The sequence below is a fragment of the Cherax quadricarinatus genome, chromosome 35 (genome assembly GCF_038502225.1).
Source record: "Cherax quadricarinatus isolate ZL_2023a chromosome 35, ASM3850222v1, whole genome shotgun sequence".
In the NCBI taxonomy this organism is placed as follows: domain Eukaryota; kingdom Metazoa; phylum Arthropoda; class Malacostraca; order Decapoda; family Parastacidae; genus Cherax; species Cherax quadricarinatus.
The window spans coordinates 6075091-6093398 of record NC_091326.1 but is presented as its reverse complement, the minus strand read 5'-3'; the positions used below and the strand labels follow the sequence as shown (position 1 = coordinate 6093398).

Here is an 18308-nt window from a genome sequence, read left to right as displayed (position 1 = left end):
CAGTGACTCTGAAGCTGGTCCTAGTGGCATTAAAAGAAGAAGGGAAGTAACCCCAGAAAAGGACTTGCTACCTCAAGTCCTAATGGAAGGGGATTCCCCTTCTAAACACTAACACACTCTCTCCCCTCCTCCCATCCCATCAATCATCACCAGATCTTCAATAAAAGTAAGTGTCATGTAATTGTGCATGCCTTTTTCAGTTTGTGTGTACTAAAATTAACATTTTTTTGTGGTAAAAATAATTTTTTTTCATACTTTTGGGTGTCTTGCACGGATTAATTTTATTTCCATTATTTCTTATGGGGAAAATTAATTCGCATAGCGAACATTTCGCATAACGACCAGCCCTCTTGCACGGATTAAGTTCGCTATGCGGGGGTCCACTGTATATATATGTGTGTATATATATATATATGTGTATATATATATATATATGTATAATATATATATATATATATATATATATATATATATATATGTGTGTATATATATATATATATATATATATTTGTGTGTATATATATATATATGTATAATATATATATATATATATATATATATATATATATACATATATATACATACATACATACATACATACATACAAGGTATGATGTAGCACGTAATGAAAGTAGTTTATTAGATTATGTATTGGTGGATAAAAGGTTGATGGGTAGGCTCCAGGATGTACATGTTTATAGAGGGGCAACTGATATATCGGATCATTATTTAGTTGTAGCTTCAGTTAGAGTAAGAGGTAGATGGGAAAAGAGGAAGGTGGCAACAACAAGTAAGAGGGAGATGAAAGTGTATAAACTAAGGGAGGAGGAAGTTCTGGTGAGATAAAAGCGACTATTGGCAGAAAGGTGGGCTAGTGCAAAGATGAGTAGTGGGGGGGTTGAAGAGCGTTGGAATAGTTTTAAAAATGCAGTATTAGAATGTGGGGCAGAAGTTTGTGGTTAAAGGAGGGTGGGGGCGGGAGGAAAGAGGAGTGATTGGTGGAATGATGAAGTAAAGGGTGTGATAAAAGAGAAAAAGGTAGCTTATGAGAGGTTTTTACAAAGCAGAAGTGTTATAAGAAGAGCAGAGTATACGGAGAGTAAAAGAAAGGTAAAGAGAGTGGTGAGAGAATGCAAAAGGAGAGCGGATGATAGAGTGGGAGAGGCACTGTCAAGAAATTTTAATGAAAATAAGAAAAAATTTTGGAGTGAGTTAAACAAGTTAAGAAAGCCTAGGGAAAATATGGATTTGTCAGTTAAAAACAGAGTAGGGGAGTTAGTAGATGGGGAGATGGAGGTATTAGGTAGATGGCGAGAATATTTTGAGGAACTTTTAAATGTTAAGGAAGAAACAGAGGCAGTAATTTCATGCACTGGTCAGGGAGGTATACCATCTTTTAGGAGTGAAGAAGAGCAGAATGTAAGTGTGGGGGAGGTACGTGAGGCATTACGTAAAATGAAAGGGGGTAAAGCAGCTGGAACTGATGGGATCATGACAGAAATGTTAAAAGCAGGGGATGATATAGTGTTGGAGTGGTTGGTACTTTTGTTTAATAAATGTATGAAAGAGGGGAAGGTACCTAGGGATTGGCGGAGAGCATGTATAGTCCCTTTATATAAAGGGAAAGGGGACAAAAGAGACTGTAAAAATTATAGAGGAATAAGCTTACTGAGTATACCAGGAAAAGTGTACGGTAGGGTTATAATTGAAAGAATTAGAGGTAAGACAGAATGTAGGATTGCGGATGAGCAAGGAGGTTTCAGAGTGGGTAGGGGATGTGTAGATCAGGTGTTTACATTGAAGCATATATGTGAACAGTATTTAGATAAAGGTAGGGAAGTTTTTATTGCATTTATGGATTTAGAAAAGACATATGATAGTGTGGATAGAGGAGCAATGTGGCAGATGTTGCAAGTGTATGGAATAGGTGGTAAAGTTATTAAATGCTGTAAAGAGTTTTTATGAGGATAGTGAGGCTCAGGTTAGGGTGTGTAGAAGAGAGGGAGACTACTTCCCGGTAAAAGTAGGTCTTAGACAGGGATGTGTAATGTCACCATGGTTGTTTAATATATTTATAGATGGGGTTGTAAAGGAAGTAAATGCTAGGGTGTTCGGTAGAGGGGTGGGATTAAATTTTGGGGAATCAAATTCAAAATGGGAATTGACAGTTACTTTTTGCTGATGATACTGTGCTTATGGGAGATTCTAAAGAAAAATTGCAAAGGTTAGTGGATGAGTTTGGGAATGTGTGTAAAGGTAGAAAGTTGAAAGTGAACATAGAAAAGAGTAAGGTGATGAGGGTATCAAATGATTTAGATAAAGAAAAATTGGATATCAAATTGGGGAGGAGGAGTATGGAAGAAGTGAATGTTTTTAGATACTTGGGAGTTGACGTGTCGGCGGATGGATTTATGAAGGACGAGGTTAATCATAGAATTGATTAGGGAAAAAAGGTGAGTGGTGCGTTGAGGTATATGTGGAGTCAAAAAACGTTATCTATGGAGGCAAAGAAGGGAATGTATGAAAGTATAGTAGTACCAACACTCTTATATGGGTGTGAAGCTTGGGTGGTAAATGGAGCAGCGAGGAGACGGTTGGAGACAGTGGAGATGTCCTGTTTAAGGGCAATGTGTGGTGTAAATATTATGCAGAAAATTCTGAGTGTGGAAATTAGGAGAAGGTGTGGAGTTAATAAAAGTATTAGTCAGAGGGCAGAAGAGGGGTTGTTGAGGTGGTTTGGTCATTTAGAGAGAATGGATCAAAGTAGAATGACATGGAAAGCATATAAATCTATAGGGGAAGGAAGGCGGGGTAGGGGTCGTCCTCGAAAGGGTTGGAGAGAGGGGGTAAAGGAGGTTTTGTGGGCAAGGGGCTTGGACTTCCAGCAAGCGTGCGTGAGCGTGTTAGATAGGAGTGAATGGAGACGAATGGTACTTGGGACCTGACGATCTGTTGGAGTGTGAGCAGGGTAATATTTAGTGAAGGAATTCAGGGAAACCGGTTATTTTCATATAGTCGGACTTGAGTCCTGGAAATGGGAAGTACAATGCCTGCACTTTAAAGGAGGGGTTTGGGATATTGGCAGTTTGGAGGGATATGTTGTGTATCTTTATATGTGTATGCTTCTAGACTGTTGTATTCTGAGCACCTCTGCAAAAACAGTGATAATGTGCGAGTGTGGTGAAAGTGTTGAATGATGATGAAAGTATTTTCTTTCTTTTTTTGGGTCACCCTGCCTCGGTGGGAGACGGCCGACTTGTTGAAGAAAAAAAAAAAAAAATATATATATATTATACACACATATGCACTTTCCCCCCCCTCATTCACGTCTGGCTCTTCCTAACTCCTAAAAGATGCTAAACAATCCTGACCAGTGCATACTAATATATTGAATACAATCTTCACTTGCCTAGTGGTATGTTAGATATTCTAGTAGGTACATTCTTGAATGAGCTTGTGCTTTGCTGGTTCATAATGTTCTTGAGGAGCCTCTAGTTTACTGCAAGTTAAAGTAGAACAACTGAGATGGCTCACTATTTGTCTACAGTTAGCAATATTTTATTAGTCTTTTCTAGAATACAACCATGGCTAACCAGGTGAAGTATATGTAGTGTTTGTGTGTATGTGAATAACTCCTATGAAGTAGTGTTAATTATTCTATTTTTAAGCATGTGTTAGTTAATTTTTTCAGCACATGTAATACAATTAGTATTTTAAAAGTATCAGCTAGTGTTAGATACTTTTTCACCAATACTAATACCTTTAAAAATAGCTCATACCCACTGGTAATGATGCCCATACTTTGGCACATCCCTCAAATATACATATACAAGACCTTATGATCCTTCGTAAGTATTTTAGTCTTTATTCAATCTAAATAATGGATACTAAAAATGTCATACTACAAACAAAATATTTTATTTCTGTACAAATGTGGATTTTTAGCAATGGCTATCCTCATAGAGAAAATAAATGCCTGCTGTTAAGTCAGCAATACTTTAAATATAATTTACAATTTAGATTTGAAACTTAACAGTTGAATTGAATATTTATATATGCAGTTTTTATAATCCAGTTTAGTCAGGTTTAAGGCCTATCAAGTGCTTGTGGGTGATTAAGACTGAAATTCACCTGTATACTAAAATCAAGAATACTTTAAGGATTAAAGTACTCTGTATATACCTTCAGATGTACAACTCAACAGAATCTAATTCTGCTATAGGATTTAAATGTATTAAAAATTTGTCAATTTTAAATTGAATATTTTTTTTTTCAAATTAATACTAATATTGGCAGATTACTAGTCTGTAATCAAAGGCTAGTTTAATGCCCCATGACTATGTTGCAAGGTATGTCATATACTGTATGCTTATATATTATAGTTAATAGATTTAAAAAGTGTCTGATCAATATTATGAAAGGTAGAATCAATAATTTAAGCAAGAACAAGGTAATACAAAGTGAAACCTGTGGATTACAACATAGGAAAAGATAATTTTTATATACAGTGACTTGAGATCAACACTCACATTTAAGAAGCAAGTGCAAATTAGTAAACTATTGCAATCTTTTATTGTACACCATAAAACTTACAAAAAGTATAGGTTTATCATAAAAATATAAAAAAATTATGCAAACAAAATAAATAAATACAGTAATGAAATAGAAAAGTACAGGTTAACTGAGATTGTTTCATAAAATGGAAATTGCAAGATATAAAGTGCCTGTATATATAGATGATTGAATTTGATATTAAGACTTGTATTGAGAATACTATGAGGTCATAAAGTAACAAAATATACAGGTAGTACTGGTTTTCAATAGAACTGAGCTTTACACTGAAAATTGCAAAAAAATGAATGAATGTATGTATATAAATATGCTTAAGTGCCCTGCAGTGTAGCAAATTGCACATGTTTAGATACATATGACCAGTTTACATCAAAAGTCAGTCACGTATTACCTCCTAAACCCTAAAGGGAGAATCATCAGTAAAAAAAAAATGTCATGTTTTTTATTCATATTTTGTTACAGGATATATATAAAAATTACTTATGATATTTAATCATGAAAATATACAAATATATTGGAAATTAAAATACAGCTCAGGTAACCAATCACGTTTTCCTGGTACAATAACCACGACTAGTTTGTATTATCTTATCCAACCTATTTAAATCCCAAAACCCTCCCTTTCTGGTAACTGTACATTTTCCCTCTTTAACACATCCCACCCTCTATCCTGGCTGCATTGAACTAATCAGTAATGTTGTGCTTGGACCGAGACTCCAAATCACACGACTGAGATTAATACCTTATATAAAATTAAAATAATTGACACTACATCTCATATACACCTGGCATTCTTCCCATTTAACCATATACAGTAAGTCTACTGTATTTTGCCAATTTTATTTACCTTAAAAGACGCTCTTAAATTAATTTAACATTTATCTTTGTTAAATCAGAATAGTATTATCTCGTTCAGTAATATTTTAGATATGAATTTAATACATGCATACAGTGTGTATCAAAATACAAACATGCCTGCTACTCACTCATATCATCAGAAGCCTAACAGCTCCTGACAAAAATTTCCCACATTTTAATATATATATATTAAAAAAAATCACATTCATAATTTTTTGAAGTTAAAATTATGCTTCCCAGAAAAGCAACTAACAAGTACTGTAATGAGAATGATAAATATGTATGGATGAATGCAAGGACTCAACATCCTTGCAAATGAATATGAATTGTGTGGAACCCATTGTATAATTGTGAATTAATAGAATTAACTCTCTCACAACCAAAATTCATCTGATAAATTTTGCAACATGAGGCAAGATATCCAGTAAAATGTACCATCAGTTCACTACTAAAAACAGATTAAATAACTTGGACAAATCATGCAATACTGTATATCAAAACAGACTATCCTCTAACCAGATTTGTGAGAGAGAAATTCAGCTTAATATGAACAATAAGTCTGTATGGCACCTCAGCATTTTCCTAAAAGCATCTATGTATAAGGATATATCACAAAGTGCCATGCACCTCTTGTTTCAGCTACTGTACTTTATTACAGCTGTCTTCATTCTTACAAAAAAAAATATATAAATAAAATAAACTATCATAAAACTGTACCCAGGATTTACTTCTTATTTTAAGGCAATAATCCAGTTATTAAATAACAAGCAAAAATAAGTTTTAGAAGGACAAAAGTTAAGATGTTTCATGAGAAAGCTGAGGCTACCAATGGTAATGAAGTTTGGTAATGATGGTAGCACAGGGGACTTCTCACTAACACCAAATCCTGTAACCAAACTCCTCTTGCAGATTTTAAATCACAGAGAATCAATGGACTGGAGAAAGACTGGTATCTAATACTGTATTTTCATTAACAAAAATATATTAACACAAAAATGTATTTTGTGCAGCTTAATCTATTTAATAATTAACCACTGGATTCTAACAAAGTATTCTAATTTACTTTTAAAGAATGGATTTAGAAGAAGCCACACTGAGTCTGAAGACCTGGGATTGAGAGTTAATGTCCCCTGCAGAGTATCACAGTAGCAGGTAGTGATTTACAAGAAGGCAATTCTAAATATAAGCATGAGCAGGGCTGAGATACCAGCTGTCAAGGGTACCGTGACGACCCACGCTATAACGATGTTCCTGTTGAGGAAGAGAATATACTTTGTACCTTTTAATTAGTAATGCAATTTTCATTTGAAGAATTTTTCAAAATTTGTGCAATTTGAATGCAAATGTGAAAATTACTGCTAATTTCTTATATTACAAAGTTTACTGAAATGCATATACCACAAAGACTTCTTAAGAAATTTACAAAATATAATATTTAATTAAAGCACTGTAATGTTAATCCATAAAAAAAGTACTTATCTTACCTGAAAAGTTTCCAATCGACACCCTGCCGAGAAGACTTGGCCCAGCCAACGAAGACAACAGATCCAACCTTACAATGAGTAGTAGAAATAGGGAGACCAATTTTTGAAGCAAGCAACACGGTGAAGGCAGATCCTATTTCAATGGTAAAACCAGAAGATGGAGTCACTTTAGTCAAATCTTCACCAATTGTTTGAATAACACGACGACCCCACACCCACAGTCCCACGGAGATACCCAGCTGCAAGAAGAAAAAAAAATTTACTAATCTGATGACTTTCAGATAATGTAATGAGTAGGTTTGTCATGTACTAATTGCACAAGTAAGCATATCAAAATTATGTAAGATGTGCAAACAATTTACACTAACAAATACATGCTGTACATAAGCCTGTTAAACTTACACCACCATACAAGAGAATATAGAGGGGTGTCGGAGACCTCTGGGCAACAGACCCTTCAGTGTAGATTGCCCACAGAGCTATCAGTGGACCAATTGCATTACTAACATCATTTCCACCATGGGCAAAGGAGCCAAAAGTAGCTGTAAGAATCTGGAGGAAGGAGAAAAGACCCTTCACCTCTGGTCTCTCGGTGTCAATATCCTTTTTGTCTGAGAGCTCCTCCATTGAGATCACTTTCACTTGGTTGGTATGTACAAGAGGCACTTGGCTGCTGTTATGAGTAACACCTAAAAAAAAAAAAAAAATACATACATATATTGTAGTAATAAAAGTACCCATGAAAATAACAATATGTAATTAAATTATTTATACCAGAATTGATTTTTTTTGTGGGGGGGGGGGGGAATAATCTCATATATGAATGTGAATTCTGACAGAGATAATGAATAAGATGCTTAACACTTGGGTATTTATATATGCCAAAACCTTTTACCTGCAGAGCAGGCTACATTAGTTGAATATAGAGGTGGTTTAATGCTGGAGACAGTGAAAGAAGTGGAGAGGTAATTTTGAGGTGTTCAGTCAATTAGATGTTTTGGTAAATAATGACACTCAAGTGTTACAATGTGTCTTATTCAGTCATTGTAAACTATATTATTATAATCATGGAGCACTAAACCTGTAGGATTATACAGTGCATGTGAGGAGGATGGGGATGTAAGGTATTCAGCCTCAACTCAAGGAAAGAGCACAGATCCAATTCCCTAGCTCAAGAGCCCCTCACCAGTGTTAAGGAACCTCCCTTGAGGAGGATTGTAAACTATAAACAATATGATCCTTACCAAGAGAGTTGGATGAAGGAGAGGTGGCATCTAGTCCACTTGCAAGAAGACTGGACTTGGTTTCTGCAGGGATGTATCCATTGGACTCTGTGGTGCCACTAAAGGTGTAGGTGGTGGGAGAGATGCCTTTCTCAATCACAGATAACTCCTGGCTTGGAGGCGAAGGCGAACGGGAATTTTCTAGAAACAAAACAAATTGATGTGTTGTAGACATACAGAAATTGTACATTTCACAGATGCCCCCTCAAGGGAGGTTCCAGGATGCCAATAAGGGCTCTTGATCCAAGGAATTGGTCCTACCCTCCTCTTGGATCAAACCTGAATGCCTTCTATTTCCCTATGCATAATACTTATGGGTATTATTAATTATATTCAGCTGGAGCCTTGTATTATCCATGAATAATAATAAATCTTACACAAACTCTTACAGTACTGTATATGCAATATTTTAGTAATGCTGAAGATAAGCTTACATAATATATATATGTACATATACATATATAACATGGTAATTACAGAGGTAAACTGAAGAACAATACTCTTAAATAAGATTACAAGAAGTTAGAATTAATTTGGTGGCAGTGCACAAATACTGTTGCACCACAAATATATCCTGAGAAGTTTAATCCCACCCACACTGTAAGATCAGCATCTAATTATTCGTTATGGCATAGTCAGAGCTGAACACTCATTTCAGTCCAGTTACTGGTAACCCTTTTGCCAGGTGATGCAAAAAATTTAATTGCATTAAGTTTTCATCAATAGTGACAATACTCATAGTTGTACCAGTGATTTATTTGCTCCAATAGCAATATATCTAAACACTGGTTTTAAACTGAGGAACCAACAAGTCACTTATGTGGCTAGTTAGGTCTTGAATGTCATCAGTGCATTTGAATACAATTGGATACAGTAATATTTAAGTTTGACAGATGATAAGTGGGGAAGTGTAATGGATGAATATTTGTTGGTCTAAATTTTGCCACTTAATTAACACTACATATACAGTAGTACAATTTTTTTTTTCATCATACTGGCCATATCCCACCAAGGCAGGGTGACCTAAAAAAAAAAAAATTGCAAGTTTTTCTTTATAACTTTAGTAATGTATACAGGAGAAGGGGTTACTAGCCCCCTTGCTCCCAGCATTTTAATCGCCTCTTATGACATGCATGGCTTACGGAGGAAGAATTCTATTCCCCTTCCCCATGGAGAATAGTACAAGTTGCTGATGTTAAAATATATAAAAGATGAATGTAGGCTAGAAAATCAAATATGAAAAAATTATACTACACCAATTAGCAAAAGGGTTATAGCCTTAAAAAGTTCATCCTTATTTGGCAAAGAGCCACTCATTATTAAGATATGAGCTCAAAGGTTAATGAAGCTCAACAAATTGGAAACCCTGTTAGTAATTTATAAATACAAATGTTAATGAGAATATGACTATGTAAGACATAATGATGTACAACAGCTTAATGAGTCTGAGGAAAAGTGCTTTCTAAAAAAAAGTAGGTGATTGCTGAGCTAGCATAGAGAAATCTATAAATTATCAATTACAGATTCCTCGCAATCTCTTTTTAATGTGTTGAGACAGATAATGCCGAAGTTCAGTACTTCAGAAAGATCTTATGTAGCCACTAAAAATCCCAAATAAGAGATATTTGGTAATGAAGTGCTTAGAGGATTAAATTAGGTTTAATGCTTATTATACTGAATATGCCCATCAAATAGGTGCCTCAATGCCAGCGAGGGTCTCTTGATAATGAATATAATACACAAGGAATAAACAATATTGCCTGATGTTTGACTTGGGCATAGCACTGCATGACCCTTATGGATTTAGCACTTTGTTATGATTATAATAATAACTGACCTATATATGAGAAGTGCTAATTTTATTATACTGAAATACTTTTTCAATGACTTAAAACAAGTCTATAAAAAACGAGAAACTAAGGTTAGAAATTTTTTCCTGAAAGACAGAGAAAATACATAAATCAATGACCCAAGCACACATAACAAAAGAGTCCTGTACTCTTTCAGCATCCACCAAATTTTGGAAAAAAAAAAAAAAAAAAAAAAAAAAAAGATGAATTCAGGACCTCCTTAGCCCATATCAAACTCATGGATAATGATACAATGCACCATTCATGAGTTAGGGTTCTAAGAACCCAGTTCACGCATAACAAAACACCACACACAAGTCGAGGATTCAAGAGCCAAGCCTGGGGATAGTGGCATACCATACTAGAGTTGCAGATCCACAAATCTAGCTGCAGGTAACAAGCAATTAGAATATAAAACATGCGGATCGGCAAAAATCACAAAAATACTCGCGTATACTTAGGGAATACAATAAATGGATATGTGAAAACACTTTTGGGTTCAAAACAATGATTGCAACACTAGAATTTACCTTCGTTATATAATAGTTCGACCATTTCTAAGTTATCTGAAATAACATTCAATTAATTCAATATTAACACATACTGAAACCAACAATATTGATAAATCAACTTGAAGATGCAATTTAATGCCTGTGCATGTTTAATACTAGAATAATAGAAAATCTTTTGTACACACTCAAAAAAACAAATTTGGTTACCAGTCAACAGCATGCATGGGTGGTTAATTATATTGGATGGATGTTAACTGCAAATGCCCTTTTTTTCCACTGTTCTTAAATTTATTTAATCCCCAATCCTCATCACTGTCACGACCCTCAAAATCAAAAGTCCCAACAATGTCAGTGTTAGAATTCCTTCTTTCTCCCTGAGGTAATGACACCAAAAATGCAAAATTTGATACAAGGTGCTGAAAAGAAAACCAACAAACTCCCAGTGAGTGAACACTGCATTTTCTATACAAAAATGTTCATCAGTCTTTAGAATGAGACCAGTATTGGCTACTGAGATAACATGCTGAGATAACAACACTGGGTTTCTTTATGTTGTTAAGCTCTGTAGGCAATTTTCACAAAAGTGACACTTGGCAAGTTTATTACTTTTCTTTTCAGTACCTCATAAAATTTATGGAATTATGCAGGTGCAAAGTTGGAGGTTGGGGAGCATTTTACACAGCTGCAATTTTGCCCAATCTGAGGCTTATTTTAAACCAATTACAGTGCTCAAACTGACTCAATTCCTGGCTATTTTGCTAGTATGCCTTCTCTACTATTGACTGAGAAGAAGAAACTGCTCATTCAACTGTCATAACTACCCTATAAATATACTCAGAAATTATTAATAAATTCCAGTATCAAAGCTCAAAAAAAAAAAACCATAAGAATTCCAGTCAGTAAAGCAACCTTATGTTTGTTCATTAATCATGTCCCCAAGCCTCACCTATAGAACAGTTGCCCTCCATTCTGAATCCATCATTACTAAAAAAAAAAAAAAAAGTTTTCTCAGCTAATAAAATATAATTAAAAATGATTGGTCATGGTTGAGCCCATCCCAATAACTGAAGCAACCCTGGTAAAAACCCACAAAACACACAAGATGGGGAGTGGGGGAAGGGGGGATTTGAAAGTCTCCTACCCAGCAAGAAAAATCACCAAAAATCAAATATCTGCCGCTTCACTAGAAAGGCCCGAAGAAACAGAAATTATAATCATAAAAACCACTCAGGAGAATGCCATGTCTGGGACACAATCAATCACAGTAAATTTGAGAAAGATGTGATTAAGACAGATCTACAAAAGCAATACTGGCCTCAGTGACATAAATCTATGTGACCAACAATGAAAGGGTTAAATAATTGAAGTTATGTACGAATAAGAGTTATGTTGTGAATAAGAGTTGCAAAACAGATGGGAGCATGTGAATGCATGGAAAAAGGTCAAAAAGGATCCCAGCTGATGATGTCAAGGAGCAACACATGATCAGTGACACTTGGTAAACAGTAATTCTAAAATACGACAAAAAAATGGATAGAGCCAGTTATTTAAGTGAAATACAGTATGAAACCTTTAAAACTTCAGCAGAAAGTTTAAATATAGTGCCACCCATTTTTGCTTCAATATCTAGAAACTCTTGATAACAGAAATAATTTGAAACTTTAATCAACTGCACAATAAGTTATGGCTATAATAGTGTACTTCAATAAAGAAGTTTTAATTTATACCATCAGTAGTACAAATGCAAGAAAAGTAATTCTATAAATGTATGCAACACATTGCAGTACTGTACTCTAAAACTAATTTTCAAAGCATGTTACAGTATTGGAAAATGCTATAAAAATGTTTAACTTTCAAGTTACTTTCAGAAAACTTGTACAGTGTACACTTACCAGCAGAGTCGAATGTGAATTTAACTTCATTCTCCTGCTTTGTTGCTTCATTGTCAAGTTGGGCTGTTTGGGTGTGGGGGGGAAATGCCAATCAGTTACAAGACAGTTGGTTAGTTTATAAAAAAAAAATGTTTATCCTAATCTTTTTTTTCCTAGCATGTTACTTAGTGCACTTTTAAAAAAGACCTTGATTTGAGTATGTCTAACATCACTTTTCTTGTTTTCAGCTAGTTTTGATCTGAATATATTAATTCTGTTAGTACTGCATTACAAGTACAAACTATAATAATAAACTGAGTATTTAAAACTGCAATTCCATGCCATTTTGAAAACATTTGTATGAGGCTATACTAGATAACATTATAGCTTTACTAATTCACTAAAACACTAAACTCAATCAAATCAAGACAGAGCAGAAACAAAGATACTGTGTAATGAAAACTCACCATGAATTGCCTTCCGCTGGCGAGGGACAATAAACAGTTGAACAAAAACGGCAGTCAGGAAACCCACACACACAGCAACCACAATGGACCCCCACCATGGAATCAAGTCAAACTTCAGCACTGTAAGTAAATGCTTCTTTAATTTCACAAACAATACAACCTTCCATATGCTCTGGCATGATAGTGGCTTTCTTTGTACTTTGCATGAACACTACAGCCTTCAGTACATAATACTGCATATTATTACAGTGACTGTATACTATCAGGCCAGTATGGACCAATAATGTTTGTTTTGCTCTGAGCATATTTTTAAAAAAATCACTAATAAAAATATTTTGTTATGAATTACAGTACTGTTAATCATGAATTACTGTAATCTTGTATAAGATGCAACATATACTTACTGGCAGGTCCATCATGAACAATTGAAAAGACATTGACGAGAAGTGTGAAGCCATAGATAAAGGGAAGAGCACGGAGACCTGGCTCAAGTGGCTTTTCTTTCTTCAATATGAAGTGGTTTAATCCCAGGTAAATTATGCCAGACATTATGCCAGATAGAACAGGAGATACAAACCATGATGCAACTGTAAAAGAAAAAAATATATGTAATAACCAGTTGTATTAAGATTTCAAGGAAGGAAGGAAGCCATAATGTATACAGATCTGTTGGACCTTTATGATGTAAATGCACTCCGGATCCTGGGCAGCTGAACTAAGCTACAAACACTTAATCTTGTATGATAAGAATCTTTGATATATTTCACAAACTATACCAATTGCACAGATCATAATAAAGAATTTGAATAAAGCAAGTTTGCATAGTGCACGAGAAACCCAACCCTCAAAATAATTTATGGCATGACATGCTGTTGGAGTAAAAGCAGGGTAATATTTATGAAGCGATTTGTAGAAACCAGTTAGTTGGACTTGAATTCTGGAGGTGGGAAGTACAGTGCCTGCCCTCTGAAGGAGGGTTGAGTTGTGATATCTGCACACTTCTGACAAGACAACTACTGAATAATAACTTTTTTTTTTTTTTTTTTTTTTTGCCAGTGTTAAAAACATCCAGTATTGTAACAGTGTACAAGTAGTATGTGTAATGCGAGGTTATGGTCAGCATTTCAATCTTCATACATGCTCAATGGCTGCTTCAATATTTATAATCCGTAAAAATAAAGACAGTTCCATTATGACGGAAATTTACATTAACATGACAGAAATTTACATTAACCTCTAATACAAAGTCTCTTTCATGTAGACTTATCTCTCTCTGGCAAGATTCTCTGTGATCACCAAAGTGATCATGCACCTGCAAAATGCTACCAAATGAAATAATCCTTTTGCTAGTTTAAAAATAATAAAAAAAAAAGTGAAAATAAGTAAAATGCTGCTGACTGTAAACCTTAAGTAATGTGAATCACTAGGCAATGCACCTTTTTTTATTAATACCAGACCCTTGAAGGGGTATGGTAGTAATAAGAGAACCTTCAATGGCATCATCAAAGGGTCTCTTGAATCAAGGAAGGGAAGCTGTTCTCTTCCTTGAATCAAACCTGATTGCCTCCAATTCCCCAGGTGCTATATGATCCCAATAGATTTGGTGCTTCCTCCTAATTATACTAATAACTACCACTATCAGAGAGATCTCATGTGCAATACTGGCGAGTCTTGCACAACCAAAAATAGGGAGAACCGGCAGAAGCCAGTAATGTGGAGGTTGTGCCAGCCAACCAGCCACCCGCACTACCCAATGTCACTCTACTTCCACTCCACAAAAATTACTGCACATCCTAGCTGAGTACACTATGGAGAGTATCTTTTTCAATGCACTGAAGGAATGCTCCAGCTTTGACGTTTTATTTCATGATACAAAGTATTCCAATGGCTAATGCCAGTTCCTTTATTACGATGGTCAATGTTTTAACATGAAAAGGTAAATTAGATTTGCTAGTCTCATATTTAAGCCTAAATAAATTAGTAATGTCACACAGTGCCAGCACTCTGAAGGAGGGGTGGGGACACTGCATTTGAACTGTAATGTTGGCACGCCTCTAGCAAGGCTGACAGAGTTAGTGAGAGTGAAAGTATTTATTCGGGTTACCCAAACTAGGTGGGAGACGGCTGGTGTTAAAAAATCATCAGTATAAAACAGCAAATACTTTTCAGTGTTTAAAAACAAGTCAATGTACTACTTACCAATTTTGCCAAAGGTACTCCAGTTGACACCATGGAATCCACGTGCACACAAGGAGAAACCAACAGTGGCTCCAACAATGGTGTGGGTGCCAGAGATGGGTAGCTTGAAGAAAGTAGCCACTAAATTCCACATGGCGCTACCCCCTGCAGGAGATACAGACAAACATGTGTGAAGAATTAACTGTTCCTGCCTGGTAATAACATGTCTAGAATTTACTGATCCTCTCTAATACCAGCAATAAATATTTGAAAATTTACAGAAACTCACCCAGTGCAGCAAGAGATCCCAGCATGAGTTCCTTTTCCGTGTTGTTGTAGAGTGATACATCCAAAATACCTTTCCGCACCGTATCTGACACCTTGTAACCTGCAACATAAGAAAGCAGCACTGCAGTTAACTTACTGATTGAAATTTCAACAGAGATTTGCCCCTGGTAAACTACAAGCCTAAAGTATGAATAAATACATGTCAGACTGCTGATATGTAGTGCATAGCAGTTAAGGGGCATGGTTATGAACTAAATTCTGAAACCTCAGTTAGACTCTGCAATGGAGGACTATGTTCTGCATATGGGGAAGACTTACCAATTGGTAGGCCAAAAAACAAAGTAATCCATGGGAGAACTTACATAATTAAACACTTGAGCCCTTAAACTCGATATTAATTTACACAGCTTTAAGATCTTATTTAATTACAGTATTTCCAAGATTTGAAATATAGACTGCATTACAAGTTATGTCAACTGTACACAGTTTACAACAGTATTATATTCAATTTGTGCATAACAGACCTCTTTGAGCACCTAGGCTGATAAAGTTCTTAACCCAGAAACTTGGCTGATAACCTAAAATTATGTAGATGTCATCTAATCAACGTAAAATGTAGATACAGCTTAGGATTCCAGATATCATTAGCCATGAAATGTTTTGCCATGTCCTGTAGGGTTTGCATGGAGGTCTCTGAAAGGCTGGATGTTCGGACACTTAAGACAGTGTTCCAGTCCACATTACAATAACTCTAATCTCTGGGAGGTAGAGTTCAATATGGCTTGTACCATAGTGACCAACAACAACAATAATGTTAATAAGTACTTCTGACAGTGGGCACTGGTTAGTGGTAGTTTCTAAGAGGGTGAAAGATTATAACAGTTCCTCCTTAGCTTTGAAGTTTCCCTTGCTAGTAATCTCTAGTGATGGTACACTCATCGCTCCACTGAGTTTCCCAGCTCTGGCGTGATGTCAGCAAGCTTCAGCCAAAACGATTTTTTTTTTTTTTTTTTTTTTTTTTTTTTGGAGGGGGGGGGGGGGAAGAGTTATCCTAGGTATTTGACACACGTTACGATGTAACAAGTGTAAGTCACCCAAAACTTACGTAACTGTATTTGCATAAATTGTACCCATCGTGCGATGGATATGATGTCTATGTATAAAGAGCAATCAATTATATCACACCACAATGGACAAAAATAAGAGGGGCAACAAAAGTTCTGCAGTGCGAACAGAAAACGGGTAGGCAATGAGCACAGTAATAATAATAATGTTAGTTTAATATTCGTCAGGAAAGTAGTATCCTGACACGGGTTTTAATCTTTTGGCGACCCGTACTTGTATTAGCCAGTTAAGCGCTAAACCCGAAGGGGTCATACTGCAAGTGAGTGGCTTAATTTGCTTTTTTACCAATCCCCCATTTAACTGGCTTTAAAGCAGTGAATAAGAGGATGCCTGGCTGGGCGCCCCGATCAACGGTCCAGAGGGCTGATAACGACTTACGTCCAGGGGGAGAACACGAGGAATTTGTTAACAACGCGTCTACCTGCACCTCTGCGGTCATGTATTGCATGTACATGTATTGTGTAGCTCATCCTGTGAGCTGTATAGCCCTTGTGGTTTAGCGCTTTTTTATTATAATAATTATCCTGTGAGCTGTATAGATCTTTCGGATATGGCTATGTCATTTCACAGTCTCTTCAATTCTTAATTATCTGCTTGATACTGTATGCGGATACACCCAAGATTTCGGTGCGAGATAAAAACAAAATAACGCCCACTCAATTCTAAAAGATTAACAAATCCCGTAATAGGTGAAACTTCCCTTAATAAGGATGAGTGTCCATAGGGTTGTACGTAACTTTAAACAACAATCTGTCGGTAATGACATACCTAGTTACGTGTATCCTCAGGATTTCATATATTAACAATGAAGTGACCGTCACTGCCCGAGAGATTATTTTGACCGTATTCCCAAAGCCTTACATCTCTGGGCAAACTAAATTCTAGGATATAACATTCTAGTGTGTTTACCTGACTGTTCACACTGCGTGTGAAGTATCTCCGTGCAAACTTAAGTGTTAGATTAAAGCCTATCAGCTGCGCAAGGATCAGTAAAGACTGCAATTCACTTGTACAGTCAAGAATACTTAATCCCTATAAATGGGTGTGAATACCTTAAGTCTCTCGGTGCATATACGACATCGTACAAAATGAACTCCCCCGAGGTGTTCATAGCATTTGTCTAGTACAGACACCAACCTTGAAAATTTTTATTAATACGAAACAATGTGACAGTAGCAGTCTCTTGAGTAGTGACGTCCCCGGCCAGTAAGCCACACATTAAACAATTCTCTTGCATCCTACATCATTTATAAATAAGACACATATGCAACAGTTAGGTATCTTTATTCGAAACGTTTTGCCAACACAAAAGGCTTCTTCAGTCGAGTTAGTTTAATATGTTTATTATGCACCCCATACCCATCCTGTGGGCGGTAGTCAAAAGATTACAGAGGTACATAATTGGTCCAGGGACTGGACTCCAAAGTTTTGATAGCTGAGCAAGTTTATTTTTTGCTCCAGACTATGGACAAAACTTCTCCAGGCTGAGGGACTGACCACCTCAAAACTACGTTTTCAAGGGTGATGGACTGATTACATCGTCTTCACATCTCTACTGCTTCTGCTAAACTCTTCTATACTCGACTGAAGAAGCCTACTGTGTAGGGGAAACGTTTCGAATCAAGATACCTAACTGTTGCATATGAGTCTTATTTATCAACTTGTCGGTATTTTATACCATTTTCATAGTCATCATGTATAAACATTGCCCTCCTTGCCTGAAAGCTGAATAATCGCAATGGGCAAGAATGAAGAATGACAAATAGGAGAGGAAGAGATAAACTCTTTCCCCTGTCATCAGATCAGCCTGTTTGACACTT

General features: G+C 35.9%; 1 protein-coding gene across 9 annotated transcripts in view; it reads right to left on the bottom strand.

Annotated features, from left to right (window-relative positions):
- Window positions 1–3902: 3902 nt before the first annotated feature.
- Window positions 3903–18308, bottom strand: part of NaPi-III (Na[+]-dependent inorganic phosphate cotransporter type III) — a 241285-nt gene continuing 226879 nt past the window's right edge. For 6 of the 9 annotated variants that reach the window (XM_053785661.2, XM_053785658.2, XM_053785663.2 and 3 more), the window contains 10 exons: window positions 15365–15463; window positions 15097–15240; window positions 13302–13484; window positions 12898–13017; window positions 12452–12514; window positions 10578–10613; window positions 8159–8338; window positions 7317–7603; window positions 6915–7153; window positions 3903–6681 (listed from right to left, as the gene is read on the bottom strand). In XM_053785661.2, coding sequence (XP_053641636.1) covers window positions 6591–6681; window positions 6915–7153; window positions 7317–7603; window positions 8159–8338; window positions 10578–10613; window positions 12452–12514; window positions 12898–13017; window positions 13302–13484; window positions 15097–15240; window positions 15365–15463 — 1442 coding nt within the window. In that variant the 3' untranslated portion in view covers window positions 3903–6590. The remainder of the gene's footprint in view (window positions 6682–6914; window positions 7154–7316; window positions 7604–8158; window positions 8339–10577; window positions 10614–12451; window positions 12515–12897; window positions 13018–13301; window positions 13485–15096; window positions 15241–15364; window positions 15464–18308) is intronic. The other 3 variants (XM_053785662.2, XM_070091333.1, XM_053785657.2) reach the window with 1 other exon arrangement.